Source organism: Alternaria arborescens (genome assembly GCF_004154835.1).
Source record: "Alternaria arborescens strain FERA 675 chromosome Unknown contig_55, whole genome shotgun sequence".
NCBI lineage: Eukaryota > Fungi > Ascomycota > Dothideomycetes > Pleosporales > Pleosporaceae > Alternaria > Alternaria arborescens.
This window is the reverse complement of record NW_021167910.1, coordinates 72542-93241: the sequence shown is the minus strand read 5'-3', so window position 1 is coordinate 93241 and position 20700 is coordinate 72542. Positions and strand designations below refer to the sequence as shown.

The 20700-nt window shown below is 49.8% G+C and overlaps 8 protein-coding genes across 8 annotated transcripts; 3 read left to right on the top strand and 5 right to left on the bottom strand.

Moving 5' to 3' along the window:
• Positions 1 to 700: 700 nt before the first annotated feature.
• On the top strand, positions 701 to 1891 carry AA0111_g11696 (2-oxoglutarate-dependent ethylene/succinate-forming enzyme; the record flags this gene model as incomplete). Its single annotated transcript, XM_028645590.1, has 1 exon — positions 701 to 1891. One exon carries the CDS (start codon positions 701 to 703, stop codon positions 1889 to 1891), a length of 1191 nt encoding a protein of 396 aa, XP_028500742.1.
• Positions 1892 to 3045: 1154 nt separating this feature from the next.
• AA0111_g11695 (hypothetical protein) lies at positions 3046 to 5802 on the top strand (the record flags this gene model as incomplete). The annotated part of the gene is made up of 2 exons (XM_028645589.1): positions 3046 to 3285; positions 3337 to 5802. 2 exons carry the CDS (start codon positions 3046 to 3048, stop codon positions 5800 to 5802), a joined length of 2706 nt encoding a protein of 901 aa, XP_028500744.1.
• A 1601-nt stretch (positions 5803 to 7403) lies between these two features.
• AA0111_g11694 (hypothetical protein) lies at positions 7404 to 8621 on the top strand (the record flags this gene model as incomplete). The annotated part of the gene is made up of 1 exon (XM_028645588.1): positions 7404 to 8621. One exon carries the CDS (start codon positions 7404 to 7406, stop codon positions 8619 to 8621), a length of 1218 nt encoding a protein of 405 aa, XP_028500728.1.
• A 274-nt stretch (positions 8622 to 8895) lies between these two features.
• AA0111_g11693 (hypothetical protein) lies at positions 8896 to 10263 on the bottom strand (the record flags this gene model as incomplete). Its single annotated transcript, XM_028645587.1, has 3 exons — positions 8896 to 9210; positions 9261 to 10123; positions 10179 to 10263. The coding sequence occupies 3 exons, from the start codon at positions 10261 to 10263 to the stop codon at positions 8896 to 8898; spliced, it is 1263 nt and encodes a 420-aa protein (XP_028500727.1).
• A 658-nt stretch (positions 10264 to 10921) lies between these two features.
• AA0111_g11692 (hypothetical protein) lies at positions 10922 to 12933 on the bottom strand (the record flags this gene model as incomplete). Its single annotated transcript, XM_028645586.1, has 3 exons — positions 10922 to 10931; positions 10994 to 11264; positions 11313 to 12933. 3 exons carry the CDS (start codon positions 12931 to 12933, stop codon positions 10922 to 10924), a joined length of 1902 nt encoding a protein of 633 aa, XP_028500726.1.
• Positions 12934 to 13869: 936 nt separating this feature from the next.
• Positions 13870 to 14919, bottom strand: AA0111_g11691 (hypothetical protein; the record flags this gene model as incomplete). The annotated part of the gene is made up of 2 exons (XM_028645585.1): positions 13870 to 14511; positions 14587 to 14919. The coding sequence occupies 2 exons, from the start codon at positions 14917 to 14919 to the stop codon at positions 13870 to 13872; spliced, it is 975 nt and encodes a 324-aa protein (XP_028500739.1).
• Positions 14920 to 15501: 582 nt separating this feature from the next.
• Positions 15502 to 16137, bottom strand: AA0111_g11690 (hypothetical protein; the record flags this gene model as incomplete). The annotated part of the gene is made up of 1 exon (XM_028645584.1): positions 15502 to 16137. One exon carries the CDS (start codon positions 16135 to 16137, stop codon positions 15502 to 15504), a length of 636 nt encoding a protein of 211 aa, XP_028500724.1.
• A 1904-nt stretch (positions 16138 to 18041) lies between these two features.
• Positions 18042 to 20353, bottom strand: AA0111_g11689 (hypothetical protein; the record flags this gene model as incomplete). Its single annotated transcript, XM_028645582.1, has 5 exons — positions 18042 to 18539; positions 18781 to 19060; positions 19117 to 19440; positions 19495 to 19778; positions 19835 to 20353. 5 exons carry the CDS (start codon positions 20351 to 20353, stop codon positions 18042 to 18044), a joined length of 1905 nt encoding a protein of 634 aa, XP_028500719.1.
• Between the last annotated feature and the right edge of the window lie 347 nt (positions 20354 to 20700).

Below are 20700 nucleotides of genomic sequence, written 5' to 3'. Positions count from 1 at the left end.
GTCAGCCTTAGCACTCGCGATACAGAGCCTCACCTCACAAATCTTAGAAGGGAATTATATTCCTAGAATAAGACCGTATCCGCATACGTAAGGCAGGGTACGCAGAGACCTTCTACAAGGACATCAACGAATGGAAGGTATTCGATCGAGAAATCCACGCTATGGACCCAAGTACGGATATAATGTAAGCAACTTCAGAGGGCCCGTGACGGTCATCTGCCGCGTAGTCCAGACTCTCAGACCCTACACTCAACACTACAGAGATTCGCCGTCCGGGGTAACACAGGAAAGACCAAGACTTGAACTCCGGTCAGTGTCAGAACTGCAAACTTCCGAACCGTATCAGAGCTGCAGCTTCAGAGCAGCCGCCAGCATCCGAGACCAGAGCAATGATGGTAGAGATGTGTATATAAGTCAAGCAGACAGATGCCATTGAGATGCATCAACCACGAAGAAACCATCTCCTTCAAACTCTTCGCACTCTCAAATCTTCCCGGCTACTTCTATCTGTGATAGTCAGTATTCGATAGCATTTTTCAAAATCATTTGGAGTGACCGTTATCGTCTTCCTTTTTCCCCTCCCAATATACATCACGAAATATTCGCAATGTCTGCCCGCACCATGATACGGCGACCAGCAACGGTCCGCACTCTCTCCCACGCATCCACACGCACCATAGCACTCCGACGCCTAGCAACGATGGCCGACACTAAAATTGGCACTATGCCCCCGGGTCACAAAGCCACAGTCGGCCACCTCCAAACCTTCGAATTACCTGAATCACTAAGTGGAAGTGCTTCCGACAAAGCGCTAGGCAAGAGCATGATTGATGCATGGAAGCGCGACGGTATCCTGCAAATCTCCATGGACCCCATCAACCGTAAGCTCGCCGACGCTGCTTTCCTGACGAGCAAGAAATTCTTTGCTCTCGATCATAAGAAGAAGGCTGCTTGTCTCGATGACCAGAGTTTCGCGGGCTACATCGCTTCTGGCGAGGAGATTACAGATAATATCGCCGACTACAGCGAGATCTTCACTGTTACAAAAGATCTCGCACTGTCTGATCCCCGGGTTCAACAGAAGTGGCCATGTCATGGACCGTGCCCCTGGCCGTTCACGCAGATGAAGACTATCATGCAAGCGTATATGGATTACCTCGGCGAGAGTGGTGAGAAGATGTTGCAACTCATCGCTTGGGGCCTTGGCCTCAAGGACGGAAATGCTTTGACAAGGTACACGCAAGATGGCTGGCACCACATGCGCGTCCTGCGCTTCCCTCAGGACACTAAAGTCAACGGTAAGGGTAAGGCAGGTCGTGGTATTGGGTCGCACACTGACTACGGTCTTCTTGTCATTGCGGCGCAGGACGATGTAGGCGGTCTCTTCATCCGCCCTCCCATCGAAGGCGAGACGTACGCAAACTGGAAGGAGACAGCTGCGGGAAAGAACGAGGACGCCGATGGCTGGGTCTACGTTCCACCTGTCCCTGATGTCTTCACTGTTTTCCCGGGCGATATGATGCAGTACATTACCAACTCTTTCTTACCCTCTACTCCCCACAAAGTTGGCCTCAACACACGTGAGCGTTTCGCTTTCGCCTACTTCCACGAGCCCAACTTCTCGGCTGTTATGAAGCCTTTGCCTGGATTCGAGGCAGGCCAGGAGCCTACTGAGGGTATTCACTATGGCACCCATTTCACCAACATGTTCATGCGCAACTACCCGGAGAGAATCACCGCTGATAGAATGAGGGCTGAGGGCAGGATGGCATTGTTGGACTCGCCTAGCCTGAGGTGGAAAGACACACCCGCCATGGGCCTGCAGGATGTGGATGTGGACAGCACTTTCCCCGCGGTTCAGTCTATGAGCGAGAAGAGAACATCTGCATGACGATCATCTATGGAGGCTTTCTCTTTTCCTCGAGCATTTTACTTTTAGCGCTTCAATTAGCATAACGGCGTTATAGATCTGTGGTGTAGCTGCTATCAGAACTCAATATTCACTATCTTCATCTCAAATCATCCTGTTGATTGTCGTAGTCAATGAATCCGTCTTGGCCATCGAGACCGACATACTGTAAACTTGTATCGCGCAATGTCAAGTTTGCCTCGATTCAGTAGACAAAGAGAAGATCATCCAATACCTTTTGAGCACAGTGTAAAATCTGGCTGGTGTAGTAGCCGAAGCACTTGAGTATCCTGGTAGATGGCCGACTGTGGGCAGATTTGCTGGATCTGAGATCACACTAGCCGAATTGATTCGATTGCGGAAAGAGATGCGAGGTTTATATCCTCATAGTACTCTTCCAGTACGAACTAACAGCCTTTAGGCCCTTTCCAAGTTGGCAAGGTTTCTTCCAAGGATCCGACGGCGGGGAAATTCAGAGCTTCGTAGTATCCTGTAGTATCCCATTGATTCCGTCAGATTGGTCAGACGTGATGTCGATGATGATTACCACATTCTCTTTGGAAAATGTCTACTAAGTCGGATGACATTCTTCTTACGAGTGGGAAGATAACCTCCCAGAGTGTCGATTTACTTCTCCTAGAGATTTTCTGGTTTCTTTTCGAACGGGAAAGCGATGAACATAGAAGCCCGTTTCGATATTGTTATCCATACTGGCCCTGCTTGACAAGCACTGTTTTCATTTACATCATAAGAGAGGCAGTAAAACTCCAAAATCGAACATAACCCAGATCGAAACACCATCGAATTGATAGTGCTTTGCCACACAGACAACAACATTAATGAAAATCTCCCAAAAACGACAAACACGTGAATAAGCGCTTCTTAAGTGGATCGGCTCAACTCTCCATAGAGGAGGTCGAATCGGAAATCCGTAAGTTTAGTGAATGTTATGATAGTCATGCGCCTACGTCATGGTAGTTGCGCGATGCGTGAATGACCAAAGCAACCCTTTATCCTTTGTCCGAGATTCTCCCTGTTACATCTTCACACTGGTAAATTTTTTTAACCTGCCCAGTTGAATTTACCAATCACCCCATCGTGTTCTTCTTACTACACCCTCCATCTCGGTTGCAACCATGTTGAGCACGATGGCTGCTAAAAGGAACAGGCCGCGCACCAGCAATAGCAGCACTATCCCCATGATGGACATTCAGCAGCACTTCGCAAAGGTCAAGGCCGACCGAGAGAACATCGCACGCCACCAGCGATCATCTGAACAAGCGCACATCAGACGCTTTCAAAAAGAGTTCGCCCATCAGGATAGAACCAGCCGCATCGAGAACCAACTTCCGAGCCACTGGACTAGGAGAGACAAGGTCAGTATGAAGATGAGCATGGAAGAGGACTCGATGGCTGACAAGACATAGAAGCAAGTGGCTGCCCGTATTACCGTCGCAAACAAGAAGGTTCAACGAACAGTGTTGGTCGCAAATGCGGAAGATAACTCGGATGTCACAACCAAAATGACTTCCAACTCCTCCAGCAATTGCGACAAGTCGAGCCCTGAGCCTGACAGGCACAAGCGCAGCTCAAGTTCCGAGACTGACCAGACCTCCCACTATGAAAGCGACGGTGGCAAGACAGCACTGAAGCTCAGCAAGGTCTTGATGCTGCTGAATGGCGAGCATTTGAAGCTACAAGACGAACTTGGCAGTGTGAAGCACCAGCTGAGCGAGGAGCACTCTCGGTACGAGGCACTCGAGCAGAAATACACCGAGCAGCGCAGTCAGCGCGTGAACGATAAGCACTTGGTGGACCACTGGGCTCAGGAAGCTGCTGATGCGAGATTTGACTGCGCAGAAGTTGAAGGCGCAAAGCAAGCCCTGAAAGATCGTCTCGCCGACGCGAAAGAACAGCATCGAATCGATCTCGAAGCAAAAGACCGCGAAATCGAGACGTTAAAGGTTATGTATGACCTCAATGTCGCGGCCAAGGATGTGGAAATCGAGAAGTGGCACCAAGCCTGTATGCAGAAGGATTCCACGTTCCAGAAAATGGTGACAAAGCTAGTTAGCGAGCGCGACGAGACTCGGGCCAAGGCCATCAGCGAAAAGAGAAAGATCTGGGCAACCAGTAGGAATAAGACCGATGATTTGAAAGAGAAGCTTGAGGCATGGAAGACGAAATACGATCGGATGTCAGCAGATTGTGATGATGCTACTACCAAGAACAAGGAGACTATCGTCAATCTTGTCACTCGAAACTGGCAATTGAAGTTGGAGCATGGAACCATGGGTCGCATGCTACAACAAACTTGCACGAAAGGGTCCGAGCTACACCAGCTCAACCAAATTATTGAGGCGAGTACCGCGAGCAGAGAAGAGGCCAAGGAGCTCCGAAAGATGGTGAAGCGGCTGGAACAGCACAATGAGAATCTTCTCGATACGCTGCAGAACATGCAGAATGAGTGCAAACGTCACCGAGAATCCGAGCAAGATATGCGAGCTGCGTCAAAACGTGCCCATGATACTATTCAGCTCTTGGAAGACAAGCTGGCGCTCACTAAGAGTCAACTTCGCGATGCGGCGAATCAGCTCGAGAAGATACAGCAAGGCGCTGTTCCAGCGGGCGCGCATTGCGCGGCGCTTGATGAACTTGAGCAAGAGAATGAACACCTGCGAGAGTCACTTCAAACCGAGCGAAACGACAAAGCTGAGATGCAAGGCAAGCTAGATAAACTTGACAGCGAGAATCTTAACCTCTCCATCGAGTACGATAGTATCGACGCCGAGCTGATCCAGAGTAAAGGGTCCAACAGTACGCTTCGCGATAGCATGGAGGCAGCGATGCACGAGCTGAACATGCTCCGGAAAGTGGTCCAAGGCCAGCAAGGTGTTCTCGGTGAACAAGATCAGAGTGAACTGCTGAGACTAGTGAGCAGAACCACGGAAGAAAACGGAAGCCTCATTGAATCGGTAGCTAAGATGGAGGCAAAGGTGCAGGAGATCGAACAGTATGGTGCGACCATTGAAGACAAGTCTGAGAGCGAGGTGATGAAGGCCAAGGACATGAGCGACTACTGGTGGCATCTCTACCATAACGAGGCTGTCCCGACTACAGAACGCTTACACGCCGAGATTGCCGCCCTCAAAGCAGAGAAGGGTGAGCATCACTTTATCGAGCCAGCTCCACCTATGAATCCAGTCGTCTTCGACCGGAAAATGTTGCCGTGCGCTGCCATGAACGGTCTTGCAGGCGTTCCGGCTCATTTGATCACTTCGGCTGTGTGCGATGCTGAGGGCGTTACACATCTCTGTGCGACCACAGAAGCTTTGCAAACGCTACGACCTCAGGGTTGGCAACCTGTAGTCGTTGCGGGTAAAGTTTGGCTATCGAAGATGGTGAAGCCATTGTTGGAGGACGATGCCGTGACGCAGATCCAGACTTGCCATCATAACGGAGATCTGAGTAGCACAGGTCCTGAACAATCCTCGATGAGCGACACGTACAGGTCACGCAACACTCAGGTTCCTACCAACTTCATGGCACACAACGGCCTGTCGGCGCATCGTTTGAATCTGCTGGCACTGTTTCTGACGAACACTTCGAGCGAACGAGCGCAAGATCCTGTCATTCCGAAGTGCGGTAACCAAGTTGCTGCTACACGCGAAGCAACGCGGCCGACTATAAAGCAAGCGCTAAAGTCAAAGCCTCAAGCTGCATACCAGATTGCACAGGCTTCCATCATGGACAAATCACGAGTTCCTCAATGGCGAGCATCGTGGCTGAAGATTGATAGCAGGATGACACGTGAAGCGTGGGAAGATGAAGACCTTGACGACGATTTCAAAGTCAACTGGGTCAGACTCTACGTCACGAAGAAAGACGATTAAACCACTGAAGGCGTGGCTTGTTGCACTGAACAGACAGTCTTCATTGTTTGGATGCGACGAAGACAGATGGAGTAATTAGTGGCTGGCGATGCGGTGCGGTGAAGTAACCTGGACCGCAGCGCGAGGCAGCGACTGCGCGTCCGCAGTATGTGAAGCATATGTACAAGCTAACAGCCGTGAATGAGTAGACATACACAGAGATGCGCGAGATCCGGGGAATACATATGGTAGAATGGGATTGTGAATGGCCAGGGAAGGATGACGGGCAAAGTGGAATTCGCGCGGGATGCTTCTGCCCGCCCATGTTCGCACTAGATCCTTCGGACAGGACCTGTTGATCCGGGAATGACGCACATGTTGACCGGCGTTTGACATGTCAACGCTGTTTTGCCTTTTAGAGCCATCATTGCTATTTATCAGGCAATATCATCAATACGAACCAGCTGTATGTCTTCGCCCTGTGTATGACAGATGGCTCTGCTATATGAGCCTGCTACTGTCTTCATCCACGACCACACACATCCGATCGAAAAAAGTCTCACATATATGCTAACGCCATATATCACAACGACGTAGTGGAAGCTATGTCGGATTTGCGAGGCAACATCCAATGTCGTTCTATCAACTAATCTTTATGTAGTCTCGCTCGAGCTAATCGGCACATGTCGTAATATACGATCTTATCGGTCTCTCTCACCAAGAGGCCTCACCGCCGCTTCTGCGACTAAATTGCGGAGGTGCAACAGCAAACGGGCACATATAAAACGCGATCATCAGCGCGTCCTTGACTCTACTTTTTTCCGGGTAGGTGGAGGCTACCTTGCTTAGAGCGCGAATTCTTGAAGTGACGATGTTGATCTCACTTTTAACAAGAATATCGGTCGCTGAGGTGCGATTGTACACAGTATGTCCAGATTCATACACCAGTATGCTATCAGGCTAGATTTTCTTCCCTTGTTCTCGGTTTTGGACGCCATCCGGAGGTATGCTGCGCCACTGTATTGTCGCCGCTCGCCGTGCTTGTATCGTCACCCATTCACCTACCTTCACCCACCCACCCGCATCGCCGCGATCAGACCAACAGACACCCGAAGTCACGATGACGTAGCTTGTTGTAGTATCCACCGCCTAGCGCATACTTTGGCATTGTCGCGTTATTGAGCCTTTTCCAGGCCAGTCAGGTCCGCCTGCGCCACAAAGTGAAGGTGACCTGAAACACGATTTCCATACCCAACCACCCTTCCTATGCAAATCAAGGATACGCCATGGCGATAAATAAGGAATCTGGAGAGGCTGGGCCAATTGCGTCCCGCGGCTGCTTTTCGCGCTGCAAATTTTGGTAGTATCGTCCCCACGACCGCCACAAGCACTGCCCAACGTTGAGGAAAAGGTGAGCGATTTAATATGTTTTATACCCAATAACTGCTAACTAGCCTCGTGATGGCTTAGATAATACCTAGCCTCCCCCTTCCAGAGCTTCTCCGGTAGCTGCCGACTGCAATATCTACCCCTTCTTCTAACAATTCACGCCACTTTCTGATCATATCCAAACAGCCCTACGACTTCTTTAATACGCTATCTCCTAACAAGTATCTCAAGCTATGTCTTTCAGCCAGACTCCTGAGTACGCCTTGTATATGTTCACCGACGGCACCTACTTGGACGAGGACATCCTCCCCTCTGCCGACGTCCCTCTCCCTTCGATTGAGTGCACCGAAGACTTCTCGGCTAACTTCTTCGACTCGGCCTTTGGCATTGATTTCGACAATGGAAACCTCCACTCTGATATGTCTGTTTGGCCTGTCGATGGTCTGTTGGAGTGTAGTGACGACTGTCACGCTGATCCCGTCGATCTCACCTCCTCACCCCCTAAAGTGGTCGCTGAGTTACTACCGACTCCGTCTTCTCCTTCCTCTGAAAGCGCCATTGAAGCTCTTTGGAGGCCCTTGATAGGATCAGATACTATCAATGTTGCTCTGCCAGATACTCCAACTCCCTCCCGTGCTCCCGCCAAGCATCGTGCGCCCAAGGCGAAGATCTCGATGTCTGTCAAGACAACACAGAAGCCAAGGGTTACCAAAGCTAAGAAGATCACGAAGCCTGGAAAGGCTCACAAGCGCACTGTTTCGGCGCCCTCCAGCGGACCTCGTAGTGTGCAAACACTCTACACCCTACCCTGGTCACATCTTTCCCAAGAAGAGAAAGGCCTTCTCCTCCTCCCTCTTCTCCAAGGAATCGACCCAAACACGGGTGAAAAGATCGGTGAAGCTGGTAGCCTCCTTCCTCCGCCCTCTTTCGAGATGGTCACCCACGACGTTTTCGGCACCGGCGATGATGGCACCAATTTCATGGACAAGCCTTCTCCCTTGTCGACATCAAGTTCAACTACTACCAGCATCGACCTCCCTGGCGATGATTTCGACCTCTCCGACAAGGATATCGTTGTCTTCCGCGCCTGCCAAGCTTTTAACATCCAGCACGAAGCGCAGAAGAAGAACGCCCTCCCCACCGTTTCAGACTTCAGTTTCGACATACCCGACTTCGAGTTCGACGAAACCAATTGGGATATCTTCGATAACTTTATGCCTGCTACCCAGGGACTTGGTGGCCCCACTAGTAACGGCGTCGTTGGCAACTCAATCCGAAAGGTTACGACTGCCAATGACAATAGCAATACCGACAGCGCCTTGAAGCTACCTGACATCATGGGCACTGGGCTTGGTCAGATGCCGGTTCCTTCCGGCGAGTATGGACGGAAGCGCCAGCAAGAAGCTCTTGTACGCAACGCCATGCTTCGTGCTGCTGGTCGGCGTCGGTAGAGTTGTGGATGCTGTGGTGGTATCCCTTTTCATTGCTCTATTTGATTGACGGCGCGGTTTTGAGAAGCTGATTAGGTTAAGCTGATTGACATGACGTCTGGTTGACTACTATGGATGTGAGCGCAGCGGATGAAGAGAGATACGGATATGAAATGCTCACATTAACTCATCGTTAAGCAACGGATGAGCTCGAGAAAAAACATTGATAGAATAATATATGGAAATACTCTATTCTGTCCCGTGCGGTGTTACATCATCTCCTGGGATGTAGCGTTCAGATTTTCGATTCGCCGTTTCGCTCATGCTTTTTAAACAACTCATAAGCACCCTCTTCCCACTTCATCGTCAAGGCAGCACACTTAGGGTCACCTGGTGGCACTACCTGTCCACCGTAGATCCCACAAAGCCCCGTCTTACGATCTATCCACCAGATCAAGTTAGGATAGCCGCCCCAATGCATAGTCCCCGCTTTCCGGCCGTCGGGTGCATCGGATGTAATGATTATGCCGCCAAGACCGTAGTCTTTGGTCAAATGCTTTGGAGTGTTGCCCATCGCATTATTCGCCTTGGAGTCGTTTATCAGCATAGTCTTCTAGAGGTGAGCTAGCAGGATAGAGGAAGTGGGGAAGAGAGGCATACCATATCGTCCTGCATAACAGTATTCAACATTTCGCGGCTCCCCTCGCTCAATTGCGGCTTGAAAAACTCTTCCAAACTCGCCTTACTCAAAATCTTCCCCTCTCCACCCTCGTCGCAGGCCAACACGCCCTTCAATACCTTGATATATTCTCCCACACAAGTGAAACTGCCCTGGCCACCCATGCAATCGATGACTTCCTTACCCTCCCCATCTAAATACGGCATCGGCGAATCGCTATGCTTCACCTTTCCCTCTTCTGTCCTCTCGCTCATGTCTGCCATTCTAGCTTGCAGATCTGGGCGCGTGGAAGGGAAGAATGTAACATCAATAATATCAAGTGGTCCCCACAAGTTTTTCTTCATGTATTCTTCGAGTGTAAGACCGGATATGCGCTCGACGGCTAGACCGATGTAGTCGATACCAGGGCCGTATGTCCAGCTGGTACCGGGCTCGAACATGAGGGGGCAGTTGAACCGCTCGAGTAACTTCCCACTGCCACTAGGACGCTTCTTATGGTACTTCGCCCATGCCGCTGCTAACGGGTGGCCCATGCCCTCGTATACCAGACCGCTTGAATGCGTCAAAAGGTTCCGTAGCGTAATCGGTTTCTTGTGCTTCTCTTCAATTGGAGCACCCTCGTCAGTAAAGCCGGTCAGTACTTTGAACGCTTCTAGTTCGGGGATGATGCGGTAGATAGGCTCATCCAAGGTCACCTTCCCGCGCTCAACGAGTTGCATAGCACTGATGGAAGTCATGAGTTTAGTGCAGGATGCTACCCACATCATGGTATTGAGATCGAAAGGTTTGGCGCGAGAAGAGTCCATGGAAGTGGCGCCGAAGGCTTTAGAGTAGGTAAAGGAGCCTATTGCTTGTTAAAAAACGGTGGGTAAGGACTTTAAAGAGAAGAGAGCGATTACCATCGCGACTTGTAGCAGCCAAAGCACAGCCAGGAATTTCTTGCGCAGCGACGGCGTCTTGGATGGCGGTTTCGAAGTCTACCATTTTTGCAACGAATGTGGCGTTCAGACTGTTTGTTGGGGGATCAGTTGATTGGAAGCAGACTTCTGGTGTTTCCTTTGGTATATAAGTGCGAAAGGATACGCTAGTATTGTGACAAGCCCGAAAGACGTAGTCGATGTCAGAAAGTCAGGGATCACTATGTCAGAATTCCCACTTCAGACCTAGCACAACCGACACGGATGGAAGAAGCGGCACACTGACATAAAGAAGCTTTTATAGTAGCAGTGCCGCCTGGTATGCGCTGTCGGATTTTCGTCCGTTGTACACTACGATGGTGTACCTCGGTTCATTACGGGCGGGGCTTGAATGTTATAGCCGTTAGTCGCGACGTCGACAAGGCGGCACGGGCTCATCAACGAAGCAGCAACAAAGAAAGCATGAGAAGGACGCAATGCCATCTCTCTTGCTTTTGGATTTTGTCTTCCCGCCAAGCCGCAAATCGCAGCTGTCGCATCACGCGCAACATCTGGACGATGTACCGCCTGTCTCAACACTTGTTGACTTTCGCGACATCGCATATTCTTTACGACAGACACATCAAATGTGGAGCGCACCCGCCTATCTAATCCCGAACTTATACTCCTTAGGCTCGCACAACACCATTCGATTCCCCGATATCATCCTCACCGCTACCAGAATCTCAGTCGTACCTGCGTTAAAACTCAGTATCGGGCCTTCATGCGCAGGTGCTCAGTAATCTTCGCCAACATACTGATCGATAACACGAACTTTATCTGAAGTCTTGAATCCCCACAGCATGATCATGAACTCGTCCGACAAGTTGTGAAGTTCCTTGTCCATCTTGTAGCTATCTTCGTTCCGGATGACCTCCGCTATTCCTCGTATCTGTGTTTCTACGTCTTCTACCTCGGGCTGGGGATGGGTTTCAAAATGCGTTGTCCATGGGCCGGGATCGAATTTATTCACAGCTTCGGCCAAGATACGGTAATCGAGCATGGTAAGGTTCTGCATCGGTTGAATGTCTAGATGTTGTTAGCAAGAGATTGACGAGCTGCAGTCATGACACTCACTACCAAGATGACAGTCCCACGTATGACCATCGTATTCTCCACAGTCCACACATGGAAGATTGTTCAAATCTTCCATATAAGTGCGCAATGACTCCGAAACTGCCTCGGTCGCTTGCGCTCTCGATACTTCTTCTGCGCCACATACGTCTGGAGAGCCTATGTTGAGCTGGCCAAGTTCTTGCTGAGGGCTGGGCTTGTTTTCAGGCAATTGCCTATGTTCGTTATCAACAGAAGCTGGTCTGTCAGGCGGTTCCATGAGAGTATCTTCTAGTGTGAATGATTCCCCAAGCTGTGCGACTCCAGTGCGAGAGGGTGGCGAACCTGATTGAGGCGGAATCGGGCTTCCCATGCTATCCAAGAAAGGGGCATGCAATCTTCTGGAGAGTATCGTTGGGAAGACATGGTGAGAAGTGTCAGGGCTTGTTAGTACTTGACTGTCGCAAGCACTTTCGGCAGTAGCAGGAGGCTCGGCCGTAACAGCTACCGGACTAGAGAAGCTTTTAGCAGGAGCAGTATCGACAGTATTGGCAGTAGTGACAGACGTGGTCGCCGCGTTACATGGCAATGCAGCGTTCTTGTTGATTTCCAGCGGCAATTTTAGAGCTGCCACGACTGGAATCGTGTGCCCTGGTTGGGTCCCGCTCACAGCATATGGAGATCGGTATAGTGTATTCGAAGTAGCGATAGCCTTCGGATTACGAGAAGATGGATGCACCCAGTTATGCTGTGTAATACCTTGATCTAGAGTCGACGAAGTTGGTGACGTGGACGGCTGTAAACCCCACTCCAATGCAGCGCGAGGTATCGATGGCACGTACCTACCGGCAGATGGAGCGGGTGATATGGACGTAGATGCCAGTGAAGAGTCATCCCGAGGAGTGACTTGGTGGCGGCTCACTGTAGAGCTGGGAAGGCTCGAAACTGCAACTTCACGGGGCAACGCGCGCGCTGCGGGAGACCGTATCAGATGCTCCGTAGTAGCATTGAATGGGTTTTGTAGAGACGTAGTTTTGGACGCAGGCGTCGCTCGTGCTACTTGTGACATCTCCTTACTTTGAGCTCTCATGATTCGACCTACAGGAGGCTTTGGTGTAGCTTGTACCGGATGTTGGGGTTGTGCCGAAACCAAGGTTTCTGTGCGTGGTGTTACAGGCGAGGCAATAGGTTGATCTGGTAGCTGGCTTCCTGCATCGATGATATTTGGTCGCTGCGCTCTATACTTGCCTTCCCAGTACTGTCTCAATCTTGGCTCAGTACTGATAGGGTACAGCGGAATCTGTCCTCGCGATGATACCGGTAGACCAAGCAGCAAGCGTAGTTCATAGATGGTCTGAAGATGCTGTGATGAATTGCCTGATAAAGCCATGCTGATATTGGGATCATTGGCTCCCTTTATCCATCGAATGAAGATCTCGTCGAAGCCTTCGCTCGTGGATTCGGCAGCGCAAAGCACATCCTCCGGTGTAGTAAAGCCGCGAGCATAGGCGCGCCGGTCATCGTCGGTAGACTGAAATTTCCAGTATCCGCCCGCTAAATGTGACGTCTTTAACTGCTGCACGAAATGATCGAAATCACCGCTCGGAGTTGTCGCAATGCCAATGTACGCCGTTTCGTAAGGCATGGATATCGTCGTATCGGTATTGTCCTGCTGACGCGGCAGGGAATCGTCGCAATGATTATTGATAGTCGACGTCGTAGTTAAAACAAAGTTGCTGGGGTTGGTTTGTGTGAACAGCGGAAAGACGTTGTTGTCAAGGTAAACACTGAGATTGCGCCAGAGTTCAGAAGGTATACGCTGAAGAAGAACTTGGAAAGCGAAAGAGCGAGCGCGACTATTTCTAGTACAGAATGTGTTTCCATACATATACGACTGCGTGACATGTATCATCGACAATGAGATTGAGTTTTTGCCGCATGTTTACCGTTCATGCTGGGGTGCACGTGCGAGGCAGTTGCCTGGTGAGGGTGACCAGACATCACCACACAACCTTATGATTGTGGATATTTACAAGAGAATTTGTATACGAAGCCTGTTAGTACTGAAAAATAAGTGAAGAAATAACTCACTCGTCCTCTGTAATGCTCCATTGATTGCGACTGTCGCGTGAAAGCTGTCCAGAGTTCCGTTGCACAGGCATCGCCGAGGCCAGGACGGAGCCAGCTATTTTACGACTTGCGGGTGATGAAACACAAGCACAAAATTATAGTGATCCATCGTGTAGGCACATTAGATGAACAACGAATGGAGGAGTTGAGATGAGATGAAGAGACGATGTTCTTCATGAGTGATGTGTGGTCATGACACCATACGTCTACCTTATCGTTCTGTCCTCTACAACTCCTTCTTGTGAATTTCTTTCATCTAGTCTCAAACTTTGATCTTTCATGCATGACAGAATCGCGTGATGGCAAAAGAGGCTCTAGTTCTCCATCAATCTGACTACAGCCGCTGAGCGTCACAAGCAACATCGATCGCGCGCATCACCTGTACCTTCGCCTTGCGTCATCATTTGCCGACTGCCGCGCCCATCGATCAACGGTTACTTTGCAGCCAAATCTAAAGTCTCCATCTGCCAAACCACTCCAGAATAATAGGTGTTGCCTCCGCCTCCTTACAAGTCAGCACGCCCTCATCATCGCCCGTATCGCCGTTGAGGAACGAACTGGGCCAATCATGACCTAAATTCTCGTACTTGTAGTGCACGACCACATCATCCCAACTATAGCGCGTAACCATTTTCCCCACGTCCTTCTCACACAGATAACTCGTCTCGTTTGCGCTAACATCAAATCCATCGCGCCTAGCCCAGTCATCAACCCAAGTCGTTACATCAGTCGAATTAGCGTTTCCGCGCGTGTTGATGCCACCTGCGTACGGAATTGTCTTATCCTTCAACCCATGGAATTCCATAATCGGCACACGCCTACTAGGCTCGCAAAGAGGAGGATTTTCGTCTGCATCTAGGTAGAACGCACCAGACACGGGTGCAAATGCAGCGATACGTTTGGTGGCTTCTGCATCGCAAGCCAATACACCGGTGAAACCTCCGCCGTTCGATTTCCCGGTCGCGTAAATACGGGACGGGTCGATACAATAGGCGGACTGTAGGTGGTCGAGAAGTTCAAGTGTAAACGTTACGTCATTGATTGAGGCTGGGGAGTCGGGGTCGCCTTGGTATTGCTGGGTGCCTTTCGCGTTCTGAGGTGTGTATTAGCTTGTTATCTCAACAATCTCCAGCTCGTCGGCCAGGTTTTGAAGAAATGATTCACATACAGATACGCCTTCGGGGTATGCGACAATCCCATCGAAACCGTAGCTTGCGTTCGAGAACTGGCTCAAGGCTTCCTGGTATTCTGCGTCTTTGCCACGGCCATGGAAGGATAGGATGAGTGGGACTTGGGTGTTGCTGTCGTATGAGGGCGGAATATGTAAGCGGTACCTGCGAGGCGAGACACCGCTCGTGCTATCCAATGTCAAGTCGACGGATTGATCGAGCTTGACACCTGATGGAAGTGGCTTTTGGCAGCCATTGTCAGAATTGGACTTTGAGTCAAGTGTAGCGGCTGCTGCGGACAGCGCCGCAAGAACAGATAAAGTTGCCTTCATTCTGGTGGCTCGATGCTTTTGTGCATTACGCGGGCTTCACTTCGCACATTTATACATTTTCGACGATGTTCAGGCGCGCCGCAACGTCACATGCGCAGGTAGTGGATAGTCTTTGCCTTACTTAGGTAAAGGGCCGTTGATCGTGGCGTACGGCCCGCATCACTAGTCTGCAAGCTTCGTGTACAGTGCCGATCCGAAGTCTAGTCAGGTCTCTGAAATAGCAAATTGCCTCGATATCTCTCTTTTGGCAATCTTTTTCAATTTGATGGTTTCCTACGTCTCACGCCATCAGCTGATATGCTATCTCGTCCACGACAGTACCCAGGATTTGAATCATCTGAGTCTCTTTTCTATATTGTTTCCCACGCCAAGTGCTGCGAAAAATCTGCCATGTCGTCACCGTTGTCATTGACAAAGCCTTCTAGCTTCTCTGTCTATGTAGTCAATCACGCTTGACCATAGGCCCATGAGATTAGAATGTTTCATAGAATCATTCTGGACCATATACAACATGATAATACTTACACAGTGCATCTTCGGACGTGCGACTTCATGAGTTAATAGCCACTCTTCATATCGTAACTAAGCCTTTATCCTTCGAAACTCACCCCGGTGGCCGACTCCCGAAATCCTTCCCACATCGTTAAAGAGGCCTTCAGTCCAGGCCTCTTCAAGCTCTACACCGTGTTTTGCGTACCCTATCGCCTGAAAGAGGCTCCGCAGCTCTCCATCAGGATGCCAATCCCCGACTACCCACTGCAGTCGACGACATGACCTGGAATCTGTATGTCGTTCCGGCTCTGCGTATTTGACACCCCAGGCTAGAGACTCCAGACTATATAGCATCTTGTCGTCGTATTCGTATTCGCCCTCGGTTTTAGACCAGTAATCAATATCATTGCCTGTGAAACTTTTACCGGACCATTCTAAAGGGGACCATATGGCAGCTTCCTTGAGCTCTGGCATATTTATTGCTGCCTTGGCAAAGGATTCAAGAAGTGGGGTGAGATTAGCAGTAGGGGCGACGCGAAACTGCTTATTGAAAGCCGTACGCGGATCAGGAGCGTCGAGGAAGTCGTAGTCCATTTCCTCATCGAGCTCTGTGGGTGCATAAAGAGGATAGGAGGCACTGGTCACCGGATATCCACGTGGAACATGACCTTGCCCTGCCGGCCCTGAGAAGTACCAGGTTCCATCAGGGCGTGCGTTGTGAAACATAATGTCAAGTACTTCCAAGCGTGGCCAAGAGACATGTAACTCTGCCAAGCTTTTTGACGGTGCCAAAAGAAGAGACTCGTCAATCATCGCTCGTAGTTGCAGGTGGCAAAGATTGTTGCATAGCACACCAAGACTCGAAGTGAATAGATCGTATGCCAAGTGACCAACTAGATCGGGCAATGGTCTGCCATGATGTATATCCGTTGCACGAAGCAATGGGTTCAGGAAATCAAGCGAGGCACGCCTTAGCGTTCTTGGTATCTTATCGAGACTGCGGGTGATAATGTGCCGGTGCAACGAGTGCTTAGTCAATACTGAGGAGTATATCCATAGTGTTTCGGAAGCAGTTGCTGGCCATCCATCCTTCTCCTACACAGCTATCATCAACACTCTTCATGCGATTCTTGCTTTTCAGACTTCATCTTGTACACTGGTAGCCTACGCAGGCATTACCACACTCATTTAGCTTTCGAGTACAACTGTACAACACCTGTACATCCTTCTCCCCTTGGCTGTGCTGAGGAGATACATCGACATCCTCGTGATAGTGTCTTCATACACTCCAACACCCGTACAATAGCATCTGCAAAATCGTGTCGAGCATCTCGACGAGGCCCTGCCCAGTCGTGCTCGTAATGCTCGATGCATGTATTCTCCTCTGGATTAAACGATTCGCACGATTCGTATCCTCCAGTTCGGAAGCCCAGATATTCAAGATTAGGCATTCTGATCGTTAGATCAATGAGAACGCGCAAGTCGAGCTTGAACTCTTGTTCATCAGATCTGTCCCAATGGAGGTAAGGACCGGATGGATGGTTGTCGTAGTTATTGTAGATTTCGAACGACCGAATAGATGCGACTGGAGACAGCTCGGCTTCCAGTAGCCGAATACGCCAGCTAGTTAGATAGCGATGAGGACATGCGTTTTTGGCACGTATTGTTCTGACTGGGCTGCAAAGTGACAAACGATATCTGCCTGGGCATGCCTTTCACCGGCTTGCTTCTCGACTAGTTGAAGAATGTGGAAGAGGGATTGTATCTGTCGTGTAAAAGACTCGTCCCTCTCATACACCCCATGAGCAGGCTCTCGACACAGGACTTGGTCGTCGTCGCTACTGTCATCTTCATTGTCGCGTGGACCACACAGCATTGGGAAGGTTGGCCGGAATATCACTTCTTTCAGGTAGAGAAGCCGATGACTAGAGAAGCGCGCAAGGAAGTCGACCGAGTTGTTTTCGTTGATAGTGAATTTTGAAAAAGCTCTGCAGTGCCTCTCAGCAGCAAAGCGAAACTTGCCAGTTAGGGTAAGGACATTGCACAAGTCTCGCCTGGGTAGATAGCTGGAGATTTTATCGATGAGTTCTTGTGGGAGTCCTTCCATCATATCCTGGTTGTCTGTAAATGATGTGACGAAGATTTGTGATGATGTCTGGGGAAGATCTGTACACTCGATGACAGGTAGCGACCAGGTTGTTGTGTGGGTTTCGCAAAATTATGTCAGACAGTCAATAACCGTGTTGGAAGCGCACCTGGCAACTTTAAGACCTGAGAGGGTTTGCGGCGTAGTCACAACAACAATACTTTGTCATTATATCTGCGACTCAGGGATGCCCTGTGTGACAGATGAGGAGCACGCTAAGCCAGTATGAGACGATCCGAAGCACTCCGAGCGCTAACGCAGGGGCGAGGAACAGCCGTGTTCCTTCCTCCCCTCAGACAATAATCCCAGTCGTTCTGAACACGTGAATGTCCTACGCCACGCAGGTTTTCCACGCATCCCGTTGCGGCATTCACGCATCGAAAGCAGCCACTCTACCAGTTCTCTGGCTTTGGCCAGTCTTTGACCTTGTCCCACTCGTCACTTAGTTTTTTGATAAGAGCCAGGGTTTCTTCTTGGGTCTTCTTTAGTCCTTCTTCGTCTGATCATCGTTCGAATCGGCCTTGAACTCATCCTTTTTCTTGTCAGAGTTCCATTTATCTTTCAACACACGAATATTGAGTTTTATGTAATCTGTAGTCCTTTGCTTTGCCACCGAGGATACGTTGTCCATGTAAGCATTCCATTTTTCTTCGAGTTTTTGTTCCTGCCACGGACGCCCCTCCACTACATCCTCATACATTGGGGATGTCTTGTGCAGCTCTCGGTCGATATGCCCAATCATCGCGCCCATTCTGTTCTTCTGGTCTGCAAATATCTTTGCAACCTTTTCATCTTGCATGTATGTGAGAGCTCCAATCGTCTCCCGTAACCGTTGGATCGCTATGCGGGTTTGGTCTGCAGGATCCAGATTTAGGTTTTTGAAACGTTTTTCCTTTGTTCGCCCTTCTATCAGATCTTTCATCTTCTTCTTGTCACGAATATGTGAATCATGCTTGTCTTTGGTTTTCTCCTGGTTGGATAACTGTTGCATGACACTTGTTGATATGATTCACTCTGCTCAGGTAGCGTAAGGCGTTGAACGTACTCATCCCTTAACTCTTGTGAACACAGGATCTAGAAAAACACAAAGAAGAGTAAGAATATTCAACTAAAACAGCTGCAAATTTCTAGAATAATTTTGCTCTAGCCTAATTAGCAATTCCTACACTCTTCCTTCAGCTGTATTACCACTCGTCTGCTCCTAGAGGTTACCTTTAACATACATCTGCTAATACAGCGAGCAGTACAGGGTACGCATCGTTGGTCTGAGGCTTAGCATGCAGCTCATTTCCCCCGATCAGCGTTAGAGGCAGATCATCTAGTACTCCCGGCATAAGTCTCAACCTCTTCGCCAGATCCTGGTCCATAGTATTAGGAAGCTTAAGTACAAGATCCACCCCATATGCTAAGAGGAGCTCGGTCGTCTTGTATACCGGCTGCTTGCAGTCCTCAGGTGCGGTCGCAGTCAGCTCTGGGAGCAAGGTGCGAAAGTCGTCAATATTCCTGTCTAAGAGTCAGCATTCCCAGTCTTTGTTTCCCAAGGAGAGTTTGGATCCCACCATAGCCCTCGCTTAACGTCAAACGGACAGATTCCCGTATATGTGAGCGTCACTTCGAATTCACTCTCCGATGCAATATTCACGTCATCATCGTTCTCAATCTCGGAGATCCCAAGCTGGGACCATGTCAGGTTCTGTAGGTTCTTGAACGAGATGATCCTCTGATCCGGCGATGTGATCTTCTGAGAGTACTCGTCCCGCCATCGCTTCGCCGTGCTGTTGTACCCGGAGAGGTAGTACCGGGGTCGGTAGACGATGTCAGTTTGCGTCGCATTGTCGCCGTTGACGATATCTACGTCTGTGTAGGCACAGTGCATGTTGTTTCTGTGAAGGGAGACCCATCAGCATGATATCCAACCATGGCAGAAGTGTACGTACCCTTGCTTCGGCTCGAGCCTTGCCTGAGCATCATCGAACATCTCCTTTGCAAGTTTCACTGACGAAGGCCTCAACTTATTTGCCAAAGCGTCGCGGACCCTGCATGCATCGAGATAGTCTGTGGCGAACTGGTTCATCCAGTCCTGGAACTGAACAGTAGGATCCAGCGCCTTAATTTTGGCAAACTTATCAACGGCTTTCTCATACTCCGTGTCGGCGTTGGCTTTGGCTTGGATGTACTCCAGCTGCGTCTTCTTCTCTGCTTCGGCGTCGGATGAAAATGCCTGTGTCCATGATCAGTTCAGGTTTCCATGGCTTTGGAAGATCGCATCGTACTCACATCCTTAACATTACTGAGATATTTGTTCAGCCATCCAAAATAGTCACCAACTCCCGACCGATAGATCGGCGACAAGGGCGACTGTATGGAGTTGCTGTGCTGGAAGATGGCCTCGTTGATGAACTCTTGTTGGACGCCTACTGGAATGCCCTTTTGTAGTGGATTTGTAATGAATAACGCCTGCTTCGTTACGCTCAGATCGTTGTCCGGGGTCATCAACCCACGGATACTGTGCGCATAAGCTTTCAGCAAAGCAGACCGTTTCGCCTTGATCTGCGGCTTGCTGGGCGGCTCGAAAGAGTTCGGAGGCGCAATTATGCTGGATGGGATGCTCGAACTGTCTGCTGAGTCTGTCTCACCAAGCAGACGTCCAGGACAACTGTTCGCCGCATTGGACCATCGTGGAGGCCCAAGGGCTAGTTTTGGGGGAGCATGTACACTCTTTTCTGGCTGAAATGCGGTGTCTAGTAAAACTCCTGCTTGTAGCAAGGGTTTAAGCCAATCTGGGATATCGCTCATGGTGAGTTCGAGAAAGTTCCTTATGTTTTCTCAGGTCCACTGTGGGGATGGGATTTGAGGTTCGAAACGAACAATGAAAAAGATCACAAGCAGAAAATCTTCAACGTGGTAAGACATGGGTGCACTTATAGGTATGCTCATTGCAACTCAGCCTTAGGGGAGACAAACCTCAGCTGTGCCGTGCAGTGGATGCACATGCATGTACTAGGTGGATCGCGAGTCTAGAATCCTGCCTGACTACAGTAACTGTGTGCGTAACGAGCCACTTCGCGTAATAAGCTACCCGACATGCACGAATGCTGCCAGGACTTAAGCGCCATGCTACTAGATTAAAGACAACTATTTCA